General features: G+C 57.0%; 1 protein-coding gene across 1 annotated transcript; it reads left to right on the forward strand.

The window, feature by feature from the left end:
• The first annotated feature begins 2034 nt into the window (after window positions 1-2034).
• SLC22A11 (solute carrier family 22 member 11) lies at window positions 2035-17232 on the forward strand. Its single transcript, XM_014844914.3, has 10 exons — window positions 2035-2709; window positions 3434-3537; window positions 5567-5721; window positions 5825-5993; window positions 7265-7388; window positions 9217-9332; window positions 11337-11551; window positions 12841-12949; window positions 13955-14158; window positions 15468-17232. The coding sequence occupies exons 1-10, from the start codon at window positions 2317-2319 to the stop codon at window positions 15529-15531; spliced, it is 1653 nt and encodes a 550-aa protein (XP_014700400.1). The 5' UTR covers window positions 2035-2316; the 3' UTR covers window positions 15532-17232.
• The last annotated feature ends 790 nt before the right edge of the window (window positions 17233-18022 follow it).

The raw sequence follows: 18022 nt of genomic DNA on the forward strand, positions 1-18022 counted from the left end.
TGGCGCAGCAGCCGCGCGGAGCCCTGCCCCCGCCGCCCCAGAAAAACCAAAAATACCGATGAAAAATTCCTTGGCCTGGAAGCGGAAAGTCAGTTGGAGATTCCGGGAGCCTTCTGTCAAATCCGGGAGGTTTGACGTTCTGCTGCAAGCAAAACCCAGGGGCGTCCGTGACAGGCAAAGGGCAGGAAGAAGAGAATATCTTTTAAAGCCGATGGAAGAAGGAAGGAGAAAGAGGAAAGGATGCTCTCCGGGACGCCCGGGACCCAAGCAGCCTCCTGTAGCCGGGCAGTTCTCCAGGTGGCCGCGTCCCAGGAGGGCAGAATCACCTGGGGGCTTATTTTACAATGCACATTCCTGGGCCCTGTCTAGCCAGGTGGCAGACCCCGGGGAACTCCAGGTTAGCCAACAGTCCTGCCGTTTCTGATCCACGCTCGGGTTTGAAATACCAACATGGCAACACTTCCTACCCCAGGCCAGAGACCAGGGCCCAAGAGGGGAGGTCGCTGCTCCAGAGGACGCCCCGGTCCAGGCCCTCCCCTGTGAGCTCAGACAGGCACGAAGCACAATTCTTTCCACGTGAAGTTTGGCCCTTGGGCTGTCTGGACTGGGGTACGCCCAGGGAGCCCCTCTCTCGTGGCCTCCCGCGCTGTCACTTGGGTTGGCTGGCTCCCTGCCTCTGTCTACTGGCTATTTTAAAATGTGTAATGAGCTCCTGCCCGGAGAGGCAGAGGAAGGAAGCAGCCTTGGCTTTGAGATCCAGGCCCAGAGCTCCGGTTCCTTGGCTTCCTGGCGGGGCGCCGTCTTGGCCCAGTTCCCCAAACCCTCTGGGGAGCTTCTGGGAAGTTCAGGGTCCAGACACCCACCCACACCTCACCCACGCACCCAGAACTCTGCAGACGTCCCTCCGGAACTGACTCAGCTGGTTCCTTCTCCCATCCTGGGGGTTGACATTAGCCTCCTGGGCTGGCCCTAACGCTGCCCCAATTCCTGAATTCCAGCCTCCAGCTGGGATTTGGGCTGTGACAGGCGAGAGGGCACCCAGCAGCTGGCCAGGGGCGTGGGAGAAATCTCAGGCTTCAGTGTGTGGTTCCAATCCCAACTGCACTGTGTGACCTTGGGCAAGCTGCCTGCCCTCTCTGAGCCTCAGTTTCCTTGTCTGGGGGAACCAGCACCACCTCTCTCCTGGGCTGCCCGAGGAGTGGATTCACATCCTCGGGTGCAGGCAGCATGGTTGGCAGAAAGCCCAGCACGCAGCAAGCCCTCGGTGCCTGGAGGAGCTGTGACCAAGAGGCCTAGCCCAGGTGGGGTGCTGGAGCGAGGGCTGGCTTCACCCCTCCTTACCCCAAGCTGCGCTGGTGTCAGACACGGGTCAGAGAGGTGTGACTTTGCTTACCTCCCCGATCTGCATGCCTGCTCAGCTCCTGGGCCCACAAGGGGCTTCTAAGAGACGCCAGGAAATGGTTCATGGTGTCCAGCCTGGGGGAACTTGCAGTCTAATAAAGGGAACCTGGAACCTCGAAATAGAAGCTTCTGGAACTAGTGTCTTGACAAGCTGGTCTCCCCGTGCTGCCTAGAGGGAGATGCACAAGAAGGGGAAAACACCATGGGTCAGGCCTTCCCCCATGGCCATCCCCATGTCCCCCACAGCCTCAGGGCGGAGGAGCCCAGCCGGGAGGGCCCCACCAGGCCTCAGCCCTGTGCTTTCACAGGATGGACAGACATCGACTGGCACCCGTGAAGGTCAGGGCAACGGTTTCCTGAAGTAAAGGGCTGCAAGTGGAGGGTTCTGGAAGTTTCAGATTTAGGGGTGCCATCAGCCGGCCGGGGAGCAGCTGTGGAGGCCTCTCTAGGTAGCTGAACCTGCTTCTCCGCCGGTGAGCCCGCACTGGGGTTAAACTTTAACGAGGCCCCGACATGCCGGCCCGGCTAATATTTCCTCCTCCACTATCGTTCAGTAACATCCCAGCATTGTGTCTCACTTTTTAAAAATTAACCTGACCTTTCACTCTTGGTGCTGGAGAGTGAGGGCCACTCGGATGTCCCAGACAGCTGGGGCACAGTGAGCTCTGTCCCCTCTCCAGAGAAGTGGGGTGTCCAGGTGGTCACTCCTGAAACAGGGCGAGGAGGAGCTCCTGAGCACCTCAGGACCGGCGTGACCAGTCGCTGGACAGCTGCCCCACCTCTGCCGTGGCCAGAGAGGGCTTGCCAGGGCACATCCCCTGGTGGCCGGGGACCCTGCACTTGCAGCGGCTCCGGGACACTCTCTGGCTCCCTGACCGCCCCCGGAGACCGCCCCGGGCGCCGGCAGCTCCCTGCATGGCGTTCTCCGAGCTCTTGGAGCAGGTCGGGGGCGAGGGCCTCTTCCAGACGCTGCAGGTCTTCACGCTCCTCCTTGTCTCCGTCCTCCTGCCCTCCCAGCTGCTCCTGGAGAACTTCTCGGCCGCCGTCCCGGGCCACCGCTGTTGGGTCCACATGCTGGACAACGGCTCTGAGACCCCTGCAAACCTCACCCCCGAGGCCCTCCTCACCGTCTCCATCCCCCCGGGCCCCGACCAGGGGCCCCACCAGTGTCGCCGCTTCCGCCAACCGCAGTGGCAGCTCCTGGACCCCAATGCCACGGCCGCTAACTGGAGCGAGGCTGCCACGGAGCCATGCGTGGACGGCTGGGTCTACGACCTTGGCACCTTCACCTCCACCATCGTGAGCGAGGTAAGGGCCTCCTGCGGCCAGCCCCACGGCTCTCCTCCCTCCGGGCGCCCATCACTGGAGGTGAGACTGCTCCCGTCACCACTGCTGTTCCATGATATGCCACCCCCTCAACGTGTGTTTACCAACTGCTTACGATGCCGGGATTCTGATCTGGGGTCAGGTTATAGGATGAACCAGGAGCCTTCAAGGAACTTACCTTCTGGCAAATTCGGAATCAGTCAACCTGGGGGGATGTTCAGGTGCCGGTTGCCCGGCCCTGGGTGGGAGGCACTGAAGAGGTCCCAGTGACACGTGCTCAGCCTCCTGGCCCCGAGAGAGGAGCACCGGCAAGGCCCCCTTCTGGACAGAACGCAGGCTCAGCCAGGGCCAGGGACTGCCCGGGTCCACCTGCCAGGAACCAGCAGAGTTAGAATCCCAGCCCTGTGGTTTGACCACCGCCTGCCACTGCCCCCCCACCGTACACCTGGGACGGGCGTCTCCCTGTTGACTCAGAGCTGAGTTGTGTCACATTCGTGCCGTGCAGCTGGCTGCCAGCACACACCTTCCACCTCTGTCGCCTGGCCCTGGGTATCTGGGGACCCCATTGTGGGTGGCCGGACCCCCAGGAGCCAGGCTGACCAAGCATCCTGGCTGGGAACTCCTGACAGGGACCTCCCTCTGCCGCCCTGGCCATGCTGTTCCATATCCCCCGAGCCAGGCTGTCACGGACTTCCTTCTCTTCCAGTGGGGCCTGGTGTGCGACAACCAGGGCCTGAAGCCCCTGGGCCAGTCCATCTTCATGGCTGGGGTCCTGGTGGGGTCCTTCGCCTGCGGCCTCCTCTCCTACTGGTGAGTACCTCCGCACCCCGACCTGGCTCCTTCAGCGCAGACTGAGCGTCGTGGGGACAGAAGCACAGAAATGCCAAATGAACGGCCGTGTTCCCTAAGAGGGGGTTCCCTTGGTCTGGGTTCTGGCCAGGAGTCCCAGGTCTCCAGGGGACAGTGACACCCAAGAACTCAACATCCAAACCTCAATGTCGGGTTAGACTGTGCTGAGGGAAATTGCCCTGAACACTCGCTCTGTCCGCAACACTACCTCCTTCAGCGATTGCACCAGCCTTTATTGAATACCTACTGTGTACCAGGCTCTGTGCAGCCTCTGACCTCAGGGAGCTGAACATCTTCTGGGCAGAGACAGACCCCTCTTTCTTTTAACTCCAAGTACATGACACGCTATGAAACAGAAATACTCTCTCCCTCCTCCCCCTCCTCCCCCTGGAACTCCTCCTGGGGTGGAGCACCCAGGACCTAGTCCAGAACCTTCTCTGCTCCCTTTGTGTGCTCCTCCTGTGGGAGGTACCGCCCTCCAGAGCTGAGAACATCCACATCGCGCCCCTCCTCTCGGGAACCCACCTCCTACTTGGGGTTTCCACTGGGGGCTCCCCACATGGACCACGGCTCTCCAACTCTCAACCCCACACCCCTCCTCCATGCTGTCCTCTTGTCCAAGCCACCACCATCTCCCCCCTGGCAGGCCAGGCCTCCTCGCGGGTCCCCTGCCTCCCCTCGGCGGTGGCCGTCCCTCATGCTGCAGTGCGCAGAGTGACTTTGCAAAGCCTGGAATGTGGGTCTGGTTGATGCCCAGCCCGAGGTCCTCTGGGGCCCTGCCGCCCAAGAGGACAGTCTCTGCCAGCCCAATGGTCCCCGCCCACCCCGCCAGACACTTGGCTTCTCCCCTGAAGCCACAACAACCCCTTCTGAAGCAGCCCCGCCAGTGCTCGGCCGCAGAGTTCCGTGGCGGCCGCCTCCTCCGAGAGGCCTTCCTGGCCTTGAGCTGGAGACCCTGCTGGCCTTGGGTCCCGAGGGTCCCACGGCTCTGCCTGCTCTCCTCATCACAGCACCTAACTGTGACGGCACCTGCTCGCTCACGTGCTCACTCATTCATTGTGCCCCCTGAGACGGGGCTGCCGGAAGGCCGGGGCACATGCTCCAGCATTATTTCATGAATGGCTCAATGCTTCCCGACTTTCTCCCGGCAATGCAGGCTCTGGGTCTGCAACCCTGCCTTGCATATCCTAGCTTCCTGGAAGACAGGTTGGCGCTTCTCTGTGCCTCAGTTTCCTCCAGGAAGTGGGGACCCTAGCACCACCCTGTGGGGTTGTTGTGATGGTTAAGTGGGTTGATGACATACGGAGTGTGGGCCGGGTCTGGGCCAGGTCCTTGCTCCCGGGCGCTGCTCACACAGGCCAGGCCGAGGTTTGCCCACATCTCTCCCACTGACCAACACATCCTTTAGCTAAATGCCGGCAGCGGTGCAAGCTAAGCTGGCCTCAGGGCGGCAGTGCAGAGGGAGCGCGTGCTGGGGGCCCTGCTGCATGGTCTCCTGGGACCCCGTCTCCATGCACACACAGGTGAGGAGCTGGCTGGCTTGCCCAAGGCCATGCTCACAGAGCCTCCTGGCTACACCCATCCCCTCGCACACTGTCTTGCTTTTCACGACAACCCTGTGAGGCACATCATCAGGAAGACGCCCAATTTGCAGATGGGGAAACTGTGGCTCAGAGACATTGAACCACGTGCCCAAGGTCACCCAGGAAGGGCAGACCTGGACTCAAACCAAGGCATCCGAGGCCAAAGCCATTCTTGACCGTGTGGCTATGCTGCCCGCTGAGAGCAAGGCGTCCGCCCTGTTTACAGCAGGTGCCATCTCAACACACTCCTGGGTGTTCCTGGAAGGAGGTGGGGGGGATGCGGCGAGATGCTGGGCTCCAGCCGGCGCCCCCCACTTTCTAGAACCCTCTGAGGGCGGGCACCCGCCTCCATGCGCATGTCCCTAGGGCCCCTCTCCAGACCCCCACGGTGTCTCCTCCTGAAACAGGTTGGGGCGGAAGCCGCTTCTCTGCTGGTGCAGCCTGCAGATGGCCGTGGCCAGCACCAGCACCATCTTTGCCCCCAGCTTCCTCGTCTACTGCGCCCTCCGATTTTTGAGTGCCTTTGGGCTGGCTGGCATCATCCTGACCTCAGCAACACTCAGTGAGTCCCTCGCTTGGCCTGCTCCCGCCACGGGTGTGGGGAGGAGGGGGCCCGAGGCCGCCGCATGGGGCCCTCACCGGCGTGCGTCTGCATCGTCCTCCAGTGGCAGAGTGGACCACTACCCGCAGGAGGGCTGTCACCCTGACGATCTTGGGATGCACCTACAGCTTGGGTCAGACAGCCCTGGGTGGCCTGGCCTTCTTCCTGCGGGACTGGCGAACCCTCCAGCTGGCCGTGTCAGTGCCCATGTTTGCCACCTTCCTGACATCCTGGTCGGTACAGTGTGGGGCCTTTTCCCTTGGGGAGAATATTCCTGCATGAGAGGGAGACCGGGGGGAAAGGGGGCCCCCTACCCCCGCCATCCTGGCTGGCCACGGCTCCCAAGATGCCGAGAGCCACGGAAGGGACAGACACGACTAGAGCCCTCCCTGGGGAGAGACATCCTGGGGCTTCAGAGTTCCAGGGTGGGCATTTTAGCTGTAGGTCGGAGGTTCCCCTCCAGCCCACTGGCTTCTGGGGCTGAGGCTGAGGGCGCCGCCCTCCCCACGTCGACACCTACTCCACCACCTCCCTCCTTCCCCTCACTCGTCCGGCCTGTGGGCACCTGAATCAGTGAGGCCCAGCACGGGGCACGGAAATATTTACTGCCCTCCTGCCCCATGCCAGACATGGCCTTAGGCACTGGGGACACATCAGCAAATGGAACAGACCAAAAGCCACTGACCACAGAGTTTTATTGTATCAACAGGACGAGTAAGTGAGGAGGAAGACATCCCATAATTATATTTATTAGGACACCCTAGCATGAATTGGATGCATCCCAGGTGCTACTGTAACACCAGATGCATATTAACACTTCTAATGAGGAAGGCAATAGCATTATGGCCATATTCAGTTGAGGGATTGAGGCCCAGAGAGGTTCAGTGACTTGCCCAAGGCCACACAGCTGGTGAGCGCCTGAGGCAGGATTTGAGCCCAGGAAGGCTGGCTCTTTTAACCTCTGGAAGTTCTTGACTTCTCTGCAGGCAGGGCTGAGTTCCTGTGGGCGGGGAAAACTCTGTCCCTTCCCCCAGGGAGCTGCTGCTTTCTGTCCACCTGTCCCTGAGGCCGGGGAGAAGCAGAGACTTTTATAAAACCACTTGGTTTCAGCTGGGGATGTTTTAGAAAAAAATCAGCATGATGTGAGCTTTTTGTCATAGAAATGGCCCCCGAATCGCCCCATGTCCAGGCAGCCAGTGTGCTGGCTGTAGGAGAGGTTTGGGCTGGCAGGCTTCTGGCAGCCAGGAAGCCAGATGGGGCCGCACGGTGGGGAGCAGGCAAAGAGGGTGGGCAGGCATCAGGGCTCATCTTTGTTCTGAAACCGTCAAGGACTGTCCCTCTTCCAGCCTGGCTTTAGCGGTACAGAGGGAGAAGCAGCTGCCTTCTCCTCACTCCCATTGCAGCTGGAGGGTCTGCTGCCCCCCACCCCCTCCCCTGACCTGGGGGGAGCGCCCAGAACGCATAGGAGAGCAAGGACCAGGCCAAATGCCTGCTTCCTTAACAGGTGGCTGCCAGAGTCTGCCCGGTGGCTGATTATCACGGGCAAACCAGACCAAGCGCTTCAGGAACTCAGAAAGGTGGCCAGGATAAATGGCCGCAAGGAAGCCAAAAAGACACTGACCACAGAGGTGAGATGCCACTGTTTGTGTCCTGGAGTGTGGGATATGACCGGGAAAGAACACGTGCTGATGTATTATCGGTGTTATCACCAACCGCACCACTACCCACTTCACCACCACCTCCATCACCACCACCATCACCATATCCATCGTCATCACCACCACCATCCTCACCATCATCTCCACCACCGTCATCACCACCACCATCACCATCTTTATCGTCATCACCACCACCATCCTCACCACCATCCTCACCATCATCTCCACCATCATCTCCACCACCGTCGTCACCACCACCATCACCATCTTTATCATCATCACCACCACCATCCTCACCATCATCCTCACCATCATCTCCACCACTGTCATCACCACCACCATCATCACCACCACCATCCTCACCACCACCATCACCATCTTTATCATCATCACCACCACCATCCTCACCATCATCTCCACCACTGTCATCACCACCACCATCATCACCACCATCTCCACCAACATCATCACTATGATCCTCACTACCACCATCATCACCATCCTCATCACCATCTCCACCACCATCATCACCACTATCTCCACCACCATCATCACCACCATCAGCACCACCATCATCACCACCATCATCACCACCATCTCCACCACCATCAGCACCACCATCTCCACCACTGTCATCACCACCACCATCCTCATAACCATCTCCGCCAACACCATCACTATGATCATCACTACCACCATTATCACCATCATCACACCACCACCATCACCATCTTCATCACTACCATCATCTCTACCATCTCCACCACCATCATCACTACCAACATTCTCATCACCACCATCGTTATGACCACCATCAACCCTATTCCCACCTCCGCTATGCCTACCGTCACCACCACTATCATCATTTCTACACAATGCCACTACCATCACTACCACCAATAATAACAATACCACTAATATCAACACCATTGTCAACAGCATTACAACTATCCTCACACCCACTATCACCCTCACCACCATCACCTCCACGAGCAGCATCACCACAATCGATTCATCTTCATCACTACTAGCATCACTAATACCATCACTAACATCACTATCAGTATCTCTACAAAACACCGTCAACACGTCATCACCTTCACCACCATTACCAACGTTACCAATAACAGCAATCTAACTATTATCAACATCGACCCCACACCCACCTCACCACCTCCGTTATCCACTACCTTAATCCACAGATATTGCACACGAACCTCATGGGGCTTCTCAGTGTATTTGGGGAAAGACGATGTGTATATTTGAAGGCAGCCATTTTGAGGAAGTAGGTGTGGGAGGATGTGTGGCCAGAGACTAGAGGACACAGATCCTCTCCGGGGGCAAGAGGATCCGGGAAGGCTTCCAGGAGGAGGCAAGCTATTGCTGATCAAGACTGAGCTGAGCACAGGGCAGGCAAAGCCGAGAGGTGCAGGAGGAGACTGGATGGGCCCTTGGGGAGCAGTGAGGGGCCAGCGTGGTGGAGTGGGGGTGCCCTGATGCCAGCCATGAGGAATGAGGAGGGATGGTGGGGCTCTGGTGGCAACTGCCAAGAGCAGCTGCAGCCCACAGCTCAGGCGGCCAGAACTGGACACAAGACCTGCTCCCTGGCTTGGAGGAGGTGGGCCAGGTCTGCAGAAGAGAGCTCAGCCAGGGGGCCATCTCCGCCCCTGTCCCCCGGACTCTCCAGTCTCCAAGGCCAGGCTCCCCCATCACTCTGCCCACCTGGACCCCGTCCCCTGGTGTGGGGATGGGCAGGGCCACCGACCCGACTCTCACTGTTCCCCTGTTCTCCCCGGAGGTGCTGATGTCCAGCATGGAGGAGGAGGTGGCCTCCGTGAGGGCCCGCCAGTCGGTGCTGGACCTGTTCCGCGTGCCCGTGCTGTGCTGGAGAAGCTTGAGTCTCTTCGTGGTGCAGTACGCCATCCCAGTGATCCTTCCTGGAGACGGCGCTGGGGAGGGAGGGGGGCCCATGGGGAAAACGGTCCCTACAGGCCTCGTGGGGTGCATTTCTGGCCGGAACAGGCAGCCGCCTCAGGAGGCAGGGGTCCTGGCAGGCGGGCGAGAGGGTGGATGTGCAGACATGGCCTGGAGAGGCCGGCTCCTGCAGGAAGCGAGACGAGGGACTGGCAATGGCTGAAGAGGACCAGGGCTCATCAGCATTGGACTCACCCTAACGGCCACACTCCTAGGGGGCTGACCAGGTGCTGGCCACCCACCCACCCCTCGGAGCAACCCCGAGAGACAGGTTCATCTGCACCCCCACTTTATAGATGGCGAAAGCGGGGCCCAGAGGGGCAGGTAGCAGGCACTTGACCTGGGCTGAGCCACCTCCTTGCCCAGCTCTGTCCCTGCCAGGCCCCCCTTGAGCATGGACTCCCAGGGAAGCCCTGTCTCAGCACCCAAGGGCACCTAGGACCAGGAAAAGGCCTCTTCAAACAAATGCAGGTCAAGCGACTTGGGGAGGAACGTGTTAAAAAGCGAGCATCGGGTTTGACTGGGGCTGGATCTTGAGACAAAACTAAAGATAAGAAATCCTTTATTTTAGGCTACATTTAACCACGTATGGGTTATAATAGCAAATATTTGCTACATCTTAGAACAAAGAATGGATCAAATGCTTTTTTTTTTTTTTTTTAGCTTAAGTTACTTCTGATAAATTAGGAGTGCCCCACTATCCCGGGCCATTAATTCAAACGCCTGGAAGGCTTCCTCAGTTCTCCCAGGGGCTGCCCTGCATCCTTTGTTATTCAAATCTCAGGCTGGGAAGGAGCTCACCTTGGGGGTTTCTTGTCTTTGACTGTTAACCCAGTTGTTACCAGCGAAGGCTCTGGATCCTCATGTGTCGGCCACTTTGAGCCCCAGCCGTTTTCCCACATCACTTTCCCAAGCTTTAGGCAACACTGTGCTTTCTGCAAGAATTGCAGCCTGACTCGCACCTGGTGGCCGGTGGCCTCAGGTGTCTATTGGGTGCAGCAATTGGGTGTCGCTGGGAAGAGCATCCGGGTGAAGCGGGGATGGGGACGGATCACTGTGGCCACTTGTGGACCCAAATTCCATCTCCAAGCTTTGAAAATTCAGCTCCTGTAAATTCAGCTACGCAGGAGTCTGTGGCAGGGTGTCCCCAGGGAAGCAGACTCTGAGATGGAGGTCAGGGAGCAGAAAGTTCCTTAGAAATGGCCCTTGGGACCATCTCCTGTGGAAGCGGGGGGGAGGGGAGGAGAGGAAGCAGGATGGCGAGGGGAGAGTCACAGTGGTGCCGTCACAGCGAGGCCCCAGCCGACCCACGGGGACCTGCAAGCTGGGGTGGCCCTTCTGAGTCGTCCCCCTGGCAGGAGTAGACCAGCTGTGGATGCTCTCCTCAGCGGAGGGCCAGCACTCCCAGGGCCTGGGGAAATAAGACTTTCCATCCTGAAGGGGGCACAGCCCAGCGTCCCCCACCAAAATCCCGTTCGGTTATTAATCCCATGTTTTAAGGCAAAGAAACTGGCATCCAGAGAGGGGCAGGGACTCGCCCGGTTCACGGCTAGCGGTGCAGGGCCAGATCACGGATCCTGGCTGTGACTGGGAACTGGAGCTGAAGGGGCAGCTGCGCGACCCATAGGGCCCCTGTCTGGCCAGAGAGGCTGGCCAGTCTTCTGGCTGGTTGGTGGCCAGGGAGCCTAAGGGGCGATGCCCCACCCACCGAGGCCAATTCCCAAGGCCCGTATGCGGAATGGATGAGGCCACTGCCCTCCTCGCCCTGTCGTGGCAGCCTGACCCTGGGGAGACGCATCCTGCGTTCGACAGGCTTCTCGGGGTCTGGCGGCCATGAGCTCAGGGTTGGGTGTGCTCTCCAGGGACGGCCCTGGTGTGAGGCGATGCTGAAGGGTGCCCTGTTCTCTGTGGGGCGCGGACCCGACTTCTGGCTTTGTCCTGCAGATTCGCCGTAATGCTCTCCTACTACGGGCTGGTCCTTGACCTGCAGAGCCTGGGGAGTGACATATTCCTCCTCCAGGTCCTCTTCGGAGCCGTGGACTTCCTGGGCCGGGGCACCACCACCTTATTTCTCCGGTTCTTCGGCCGCCGCGTGACCCTGGCCAGCTTCCTGACCATGGCTGGCCTCTCCATCCTGGCCAACGTACTGGTCCCACAGGGTGAGGCCAGGGAAGCCCAGAAGGGTGGGCTGAGCTGCTGACAGCTTGGGGCTCTTGCTTCCAGCCCACCCCACTGCCCTCATCCGGCTGGCTCCTTCCTCTCCTCTGGCCCCGAGGATGGGCAGGGGCCCCCTGTGCCCGGCTCTGCCCAAGTCCATTACTCTCGCAACATTTGTAGCATCATCGCAGGAATCCAGTTCCCTCAACCAGCCCGCCACCCATTTTCCTGAAGCAATTGAGGTTCAGAGAGGTGAAGCCAGGTGCCCAAGGTCAGCTAGCAAGCAATGAGCCAGGGCTTGGACCAGACTTAAAGCCTGAGGCTGGAGCCCGTGATGGGAGGGAGGCCTGGGAAGGCTTCTCATCTTCAGGTTGGGCTTTAGGTCGCTGGAAGGGAGGCAGGAAAGGCATGAAGCCAAGAGTGTGGTGCCTTCTTCTCCCTTGGTAAGAAAGCAAGAGGCATTCGCGTGCAGAGAGCTGGGGCGGCTGCCGAGGGCCCTTGTCTTCCTCTTCTTTCGGAATGAGGCTGTAAAACCCTGGAAACCCTCCCCATGTCTCCTTTTATTGCTCAAGGCGGGAGGCTAAAGGAGGGGCAGGGACATGTGTCCTGTGATGGCAGCAAAGCCAGGAGGTTGGCAGAGGGACAAACAACAGCCCAGAGAGACTGAGTGAGGATCGAGGGCCAGCTGTGAGCCCAAACTCTGAGCAAGATGCAGCACTCAGAAAAATGTCTGGGACGAGCACTTGACAGTTTATAAGACTCTTCATAACAACAAGTGGGAAGGGGAAACTGAGACCCAGGCTCATGGCTAGAGTGTGACCCGGACCTCGGCTTCCTGGCTAGGGCTTCTGCCATCCACCCACTTGCTCCCTGTGAAAGCCAGGGGTCCCCAGGCAGGGTGTGCAGCAGCAAGAAGCTTCTGGGACCTGGGCACCCCAGGGCCTCTGTTGTGGGCAGGGCCCAGCGTGACCCTCTCCTTCACGAGATGGAGTTTCCTCAGGACCCAAGGAGCCCTGGCACAGCCACAGTGTAGGGGGCAGGTCTCGAGTCTACCCTCAGCTGCCCCATGCTCACCCATCCCACACCTCCCTGGGTTCTGGCCCTGCATCCAACCCCCCAGCCCACCTACTGTGATGTCTTCCTGTGCCACAAGCCCTGGGCAGCCTGGTACCGAGTCAGCACTGCCAGGGATCTGGGTTCAGCCTAAGGAAGCCATGTGGGAGAACTCAGCTCCTTCACTTCCTGAAGACCCTCTTGAGCAGACCCCGCTCTCACCCTTTCCTCTGCCCAGACTTGCAGCCCCTGCGTGTGGTCTTCGCCGTGCTGGGAAAGGGATGTTTTGGTGTAAGCTTGACATGCCTAACCATCTACAAGCCTGAGCTCTTCCCAACTCCGCTGCGGTAGGCTGGGCTGCAGGCTGTGCCCCGGGGTGGGGGGCTCTGCCAGACCCGACGGCTGGGGGTAGAAGGCGATGCCCCTGGGAGGGCCGATGGGGAGGGCAGAGAGGAGCTGGGGACTGATGGATACACAGCAGAGGGCAAGGGGGACCCAGCGCCGACATGGAATTGAGCAGCTGGCCCCAGCAGGCCTTTCCCCAAAGGCACATCCTAGGCCAGGGCCTCCCCAAGAGTCCAGACTCAGAAGGCAGCGGTACAGGGGGCCCTCAGCAGCCCTCTAAGCCTGTGACTAGAAGCTGTTTTGAGACACAGAACACTCTGTCCAGGAGAAATCTTATAAGAACTCTGGGAAGGAGAATGAGAGCTGCCCTGGTGTAGTGGGGACCTCCCCCCACTTGCTTCCCACTGCCCCCCTCCCTGCCCCAAGAGAGCCCCGATCACAGCCTTGGAGCCCAAGGTCTCCATGGGACAGGGATGGAAAACCAGTGGTCTTGAATTAGACCACCCCTGCATTGGACAGTTGGGTAAACTGAGGCTCGGGGTGGCGAAGGACTCACTCAGTAGAAGGAGAGGACTGGATCCCAGATCCCCGGAGGCCTAGCCCAGTGCTCTTTCCTTCAATCACTCACTTGTCCATTCTTTCATTCATTTTTTGCTGACACATGTTTATTGATTTTGTTGATACTACATAGGAAGCCAAGCTGGGAACTCAGTGGCCTAGGAGGAGCCCCCAAATTACCTAGACTGGGGAGAATGGAGTGGGCCCTAGAGAGTTCCCACAAAGGACTCTTGATGTTCTCAGGAAGCAGAGGCCCCCTCTGGATGGGAAAATCTATGTGGACTCCATGGGGGAGGTGGCGTTGGGGAGACCTTGAGGAGGGCAGCTCCTTCGGCCCAGCTTTCCCTCCCCTGCGTCCCCTGGCCCAGCCCAACAGCCCCTCCTCTGATAAAGACCCCCTCCAAAGTGGCAGGTGTGACAAGGGTCCGGGCCCTTCCCTCTGCCCACAGGGTGACGGCAGATGGCTTCCTGCAGTCAGCAGGTCGGCTGGGGGCTGTGATTGGCCCCCTGATCATGATGACCCGCCAGGCCCTGCCCCTGCTGCCCCCCATCTCCTACGGTGTCATCTCCATCGCTGCCAGCCTCATCGTGCTCTTCCTCCCAGAGACCCGGGGACTTCCACTCCCTGACACCATCCAGGACCTGGAGAGCCAGTGAGTGACCCACGGCTGCTCTGGGAGGGGCACTCAGCTTTCAGGGTGTAGATGGGCGGAGCTGCAGATGTGGCGGCTGGTCCACCCAGAGCCCTGGGACAGGAGAACTCAAGGGCCCGGGAGACATGCTGGGTGGAGAGGGCAGGAACTGGGCTGGGCTAGTCATGGTGATGACATGAGCAGCTAGAGCTGGAGTGCTCACAGCGTTCCAATGCCACACTGAGGGCAGAGCACGTAGGGTATCAAGGCTTGCGTTTCTGAAGCCATTTAATCATTGCTACAACTCTGCCGGGCAGAGACTATTGCCATCCACACTTACCAGAGGCTCAGAGAGGTGAAGTGACATATTCGAGGTTTTACGGGTAGAAGGTGACTGTGCCTTAGGCGGGAAAATGTCATGGTCAAGAGCCCAAGCTCTGCAGCCAGACTTCCTGGGACCGAATCGCTACCTCCTTGAGCAAGTTACTGACCACTCTTACCAAAACTGACCCAAGAAGAGAGAGACAGCCTCAACCACCCCAGTTAAATCTTCCCACAAAGAATTCCAGGCCTGGACAGATTAACAGGTGCCTTGTCTCAGACCCTCCAGGGCTCTGCTTCCCTCACATACGTTCTTTTGAGAGAATAGAAATGAGGGAAACTGCCTCAACTTTATTCTATACCCAGAATAACCTCTATATTCCCACTTCTTCATTTGTAAAATGGATGTAAAAAAGTTTAAAAACTGAACAAAAAGCAAGCAAGCAAGCAAAAAAAAAAAAAAAAAAAAAATCCAGCCTAGCTCAAAGAGTTGTTTTCAGGTTTAAGTGAGCGATTGTATTTCAGCACCAAGGCCAGCGCCCGGCCGGCCCCACGTGCTCCCAGAGTGCTGCGCGGTGTGTAATTGAGCGCTTTGGAACGGGAACCAAGGTCATGATAATAGTAACAATAACAGCGGATGCTGGGTGAGCCTTTATCGTTTTAATATAGCATCTTATTTAATTCAGACAACAACCCCGCAAGCTGCTGTTATGTCCAATTTCACTGTCAAGGCAATGGAGACGCAGAGACATTATGTAACTGGCCTAAGGACACTCAGCTGAGAAGTGGGGAAGCTGGGACTTGATTTACTCTTTCACTTAATCCATTTTTGTTGTGTATCCACTATGTTTCAGGCACTGTGCTATGCTTTGGGTACACAGTGGTAAATGAAACCCTCTTCTCATAGAGTTTATACTCCCATAAGACTTGACCCCCAGTTCTGCCCTCCACACCTCAAATGTGCAGCCATTTCACCACACATCACTGCTCTCTCTTTTGATTATTCTAGGACATCAGCACCAGCCAGTGGTTCCCAGCGAGAGGAGATCATCAGAGAAAGCACCTGGTTCTAGAAATACTGCCTGTGTGGAGCCCCTTTGGCTAAAGATCCCAACGGAGGGAATTGCCGCTTCGCCAATCAGAGGGTGGGAGCGATCGGGGAAGCCTTGAGGGTCTGGTGTAGCAGGGGCTGGGCAGGCATGGCTGAGTGGGCAGTGTCGCCATCTACTGTCCTCCCTAACCTGGTCAGACTCTCCACCCACCTCAGCTCTACAGGAGCCCACTGCAGACAGCCATGCGCAGCCTGACTGCCCTCAGGTCCACCTCGTTAACAAGATGGGCCCTCTTCCTTCCCTGCCAGGCTCACAGCTTCACACCTTCACCCAGCCAGCCCCCCAACTCACTTCACAGAACCTCTGCTGCAGGTTACTCACCTCTGAGCTTCCAGACGGGATCATAGGACAGAGAGGGTGGGATCCAGACAGAACTGGATGCTGATCTGTCCCCCACCACTGATAGAGTCCTCATCTGTAAAAGGGAACGATCATGGAAACTGCCTCCCATGGTGGGTGGTGGGGTGAACGGATCTTACCACAGCGCAGAGTCCAACAAATAGAACCGGCTAACAGAGCTGCCAGGTGCCAGTGTCTAGGTTGTGCCCTGCCCCAAGGCACCAGCTAAGGAGGCATGTGGGGGCCAAATCCAGCCCAGGCTACACTGGCCCAGACACTTACCCTAACGGGGGCTGTGTTCATTCCAAGAAAGGGGTTGTTTTCATTACCTCCCATTTACCCCATTGCTGAGGGAGGGCTTCCTGCCTGTGGATATAGGGATGGCCTAACACACGACATCTAGCACTGCACAGATGACAGGGACTGCAGTTTATTAATCACAGCCCAAGGGAGGATGACACCACACACCCTGCAGGGTCATGAGGGGGTTGCTCGCAAGAACAGAGTGAACCACCAGGGGCCGTGGGGGGCAGGATTTGTGGTATCAAGAGGGTGGGGTGGCTCCTGGTTCCTGAAGGAGGATGTGACTGGCTTGTTTGACTAATTTCACACATCGGCAGGAAACTTAAACCTGCGTCTCGGGGAGAACACAGAGCTGTGCCTGGTCCCTTGATAAGAAGCGTTGTTGGCTAGGGGACCTTAAAGGACAGAATGGGGAGGGATTCACAGTTAGGCCATTTGAGACCCTCTTGGTTGCACCAGATGTCAAGGCAGCAGGTAATATTGGGCCTTGATTTTAGGCCTCACATCACAGGAGCAACCTTTTGCTGTTTGTCTATCTCGAGGGGTCACCTTTTCCAAATTCATGCAAAGACCCTCCCTGTGCTAGCAGCAGCCCAGGCTGGTAAAATTGTGGGATGGTTGAGTCTGACCACTTATTTGAGAGGTGAGGAAACTAAAGCCCAGAGATGGAATGACGTGCTCGGAGCCACACACCTGACTCCAGCCCAGGGCTCTTTCCAGAGCACCAGGCTCCTCGCCCTCACCCACATCCCTCTGCAGCCCTGTCATAAAGTTACATCCTTCCCCAAAGATCCAGACCCTTTAGACAATTGCCCACCCTCCTTGGACAACTCAGGGAAACTTCTAGATTCCCCATCCCAGGTCCCCTCTCTCACATCCGACACACACCAGAGCCGTCACATACAATTCAAATCAAAACCATCTGGGAGCTCATGATAAAGATCACGCTTTCCCCACCAACGGGCCCCTAGGGGTCCCCAGCCTTACTTCACATGTAATAAATTTAAAAGAATTCAAATCACACAAAGTGTGTTCTTGAATCACCATGGAATTAAATTAGAAATCAGTAACAGAGTTATCTAGAAAACTCCTTCAAACTAAGCAGCACACTTCTAAATCATCCATGGATTAAAGAAGAAATCACACAAAAAAATTAGAATTTTTACTCTGAACTGCATGAAAAAATTTTTAAATGACACATCAACATTTGTGAGGTGAAGCTGAAGAATCATTAGAAGAAAATTTATATCGTTAAATGCTTACATTAGAAAGGAAGAGAGGCTCAAAACAAACACTTCAGCTTCAGAAACTTGAAAAAGAAGAGCTAATTAAACCTAAAGTAAGCAGAAAAAGGGAAACAATAAACAGCAGAATCAGAGAGACAGAAAATGATCAAGAAAATCAATGAAACCTGAAGCTGGTTCTTTGAGAAGATCAATAAAATGTATAAGCCTCTAGCCACAGTGCTCAGGAAAAAAAGAAAAGACACACGTGACCAACATGAGAAACAAAAGAGGAGGCACCACTACAAACCCTACAGAACTTAAGATGATAAAGGAATAATATGAGCAATATTTTACCAATAAATTCGACAACTTAGATGAAGTTAGCAAGTCTCTCGAAGGATATAAACTACCACAGCTGACTCAAGAAGAAATAGATAACGTTATTAGTTCTGTAACTATTAAAGAAAATGAATTTAGGACTTAAAACCTTCCCCCAGAAAAAACTCCAGGCCTAGATGGCCCTGCTGATTCATTTCGCCAAACATTTAAGCAAGAAATAATAGCAATTCCATACAAAATCATCC

Source organism: Equus asinus, chromosome 17 (genome assembly GCF_041296235.1).
Source record: "Equus asinus isolate D_3611 breed Donkey chromosome 17, EquAss-T2T_v2, whole genome shotgun sequence".
Classification (NCBI taxonomy): Eukaryota; Metazoa; Chordata; class Mammalia; order Perissodactyla; family Equidae; genus Equus; species Equus asinus.

Coding starts and splice junctions, on each gene's coding strand:
- SLC22A11 (XM_014844914.3), top strand. CDS start 2,317: ATGGCGTTCTCCGAGCTCTTGGAGCAGGTCGGGGGCGAGGGCCTCTTC. Junction 5,994..7,264: donor GCCACCTTCCTGACATCCTG/GTCGGTACAGTG, acceptor CTTCCTTAACAG/GTGGCTGCCAGAGTCTGCCC. Junction 7,389..9,216: donor AAAAGACACTGACCACAGAG/GTGAGATGCCAC, acceptor TTCTCCCCGGAG/GTGCTGATGTCCAGCATGGA.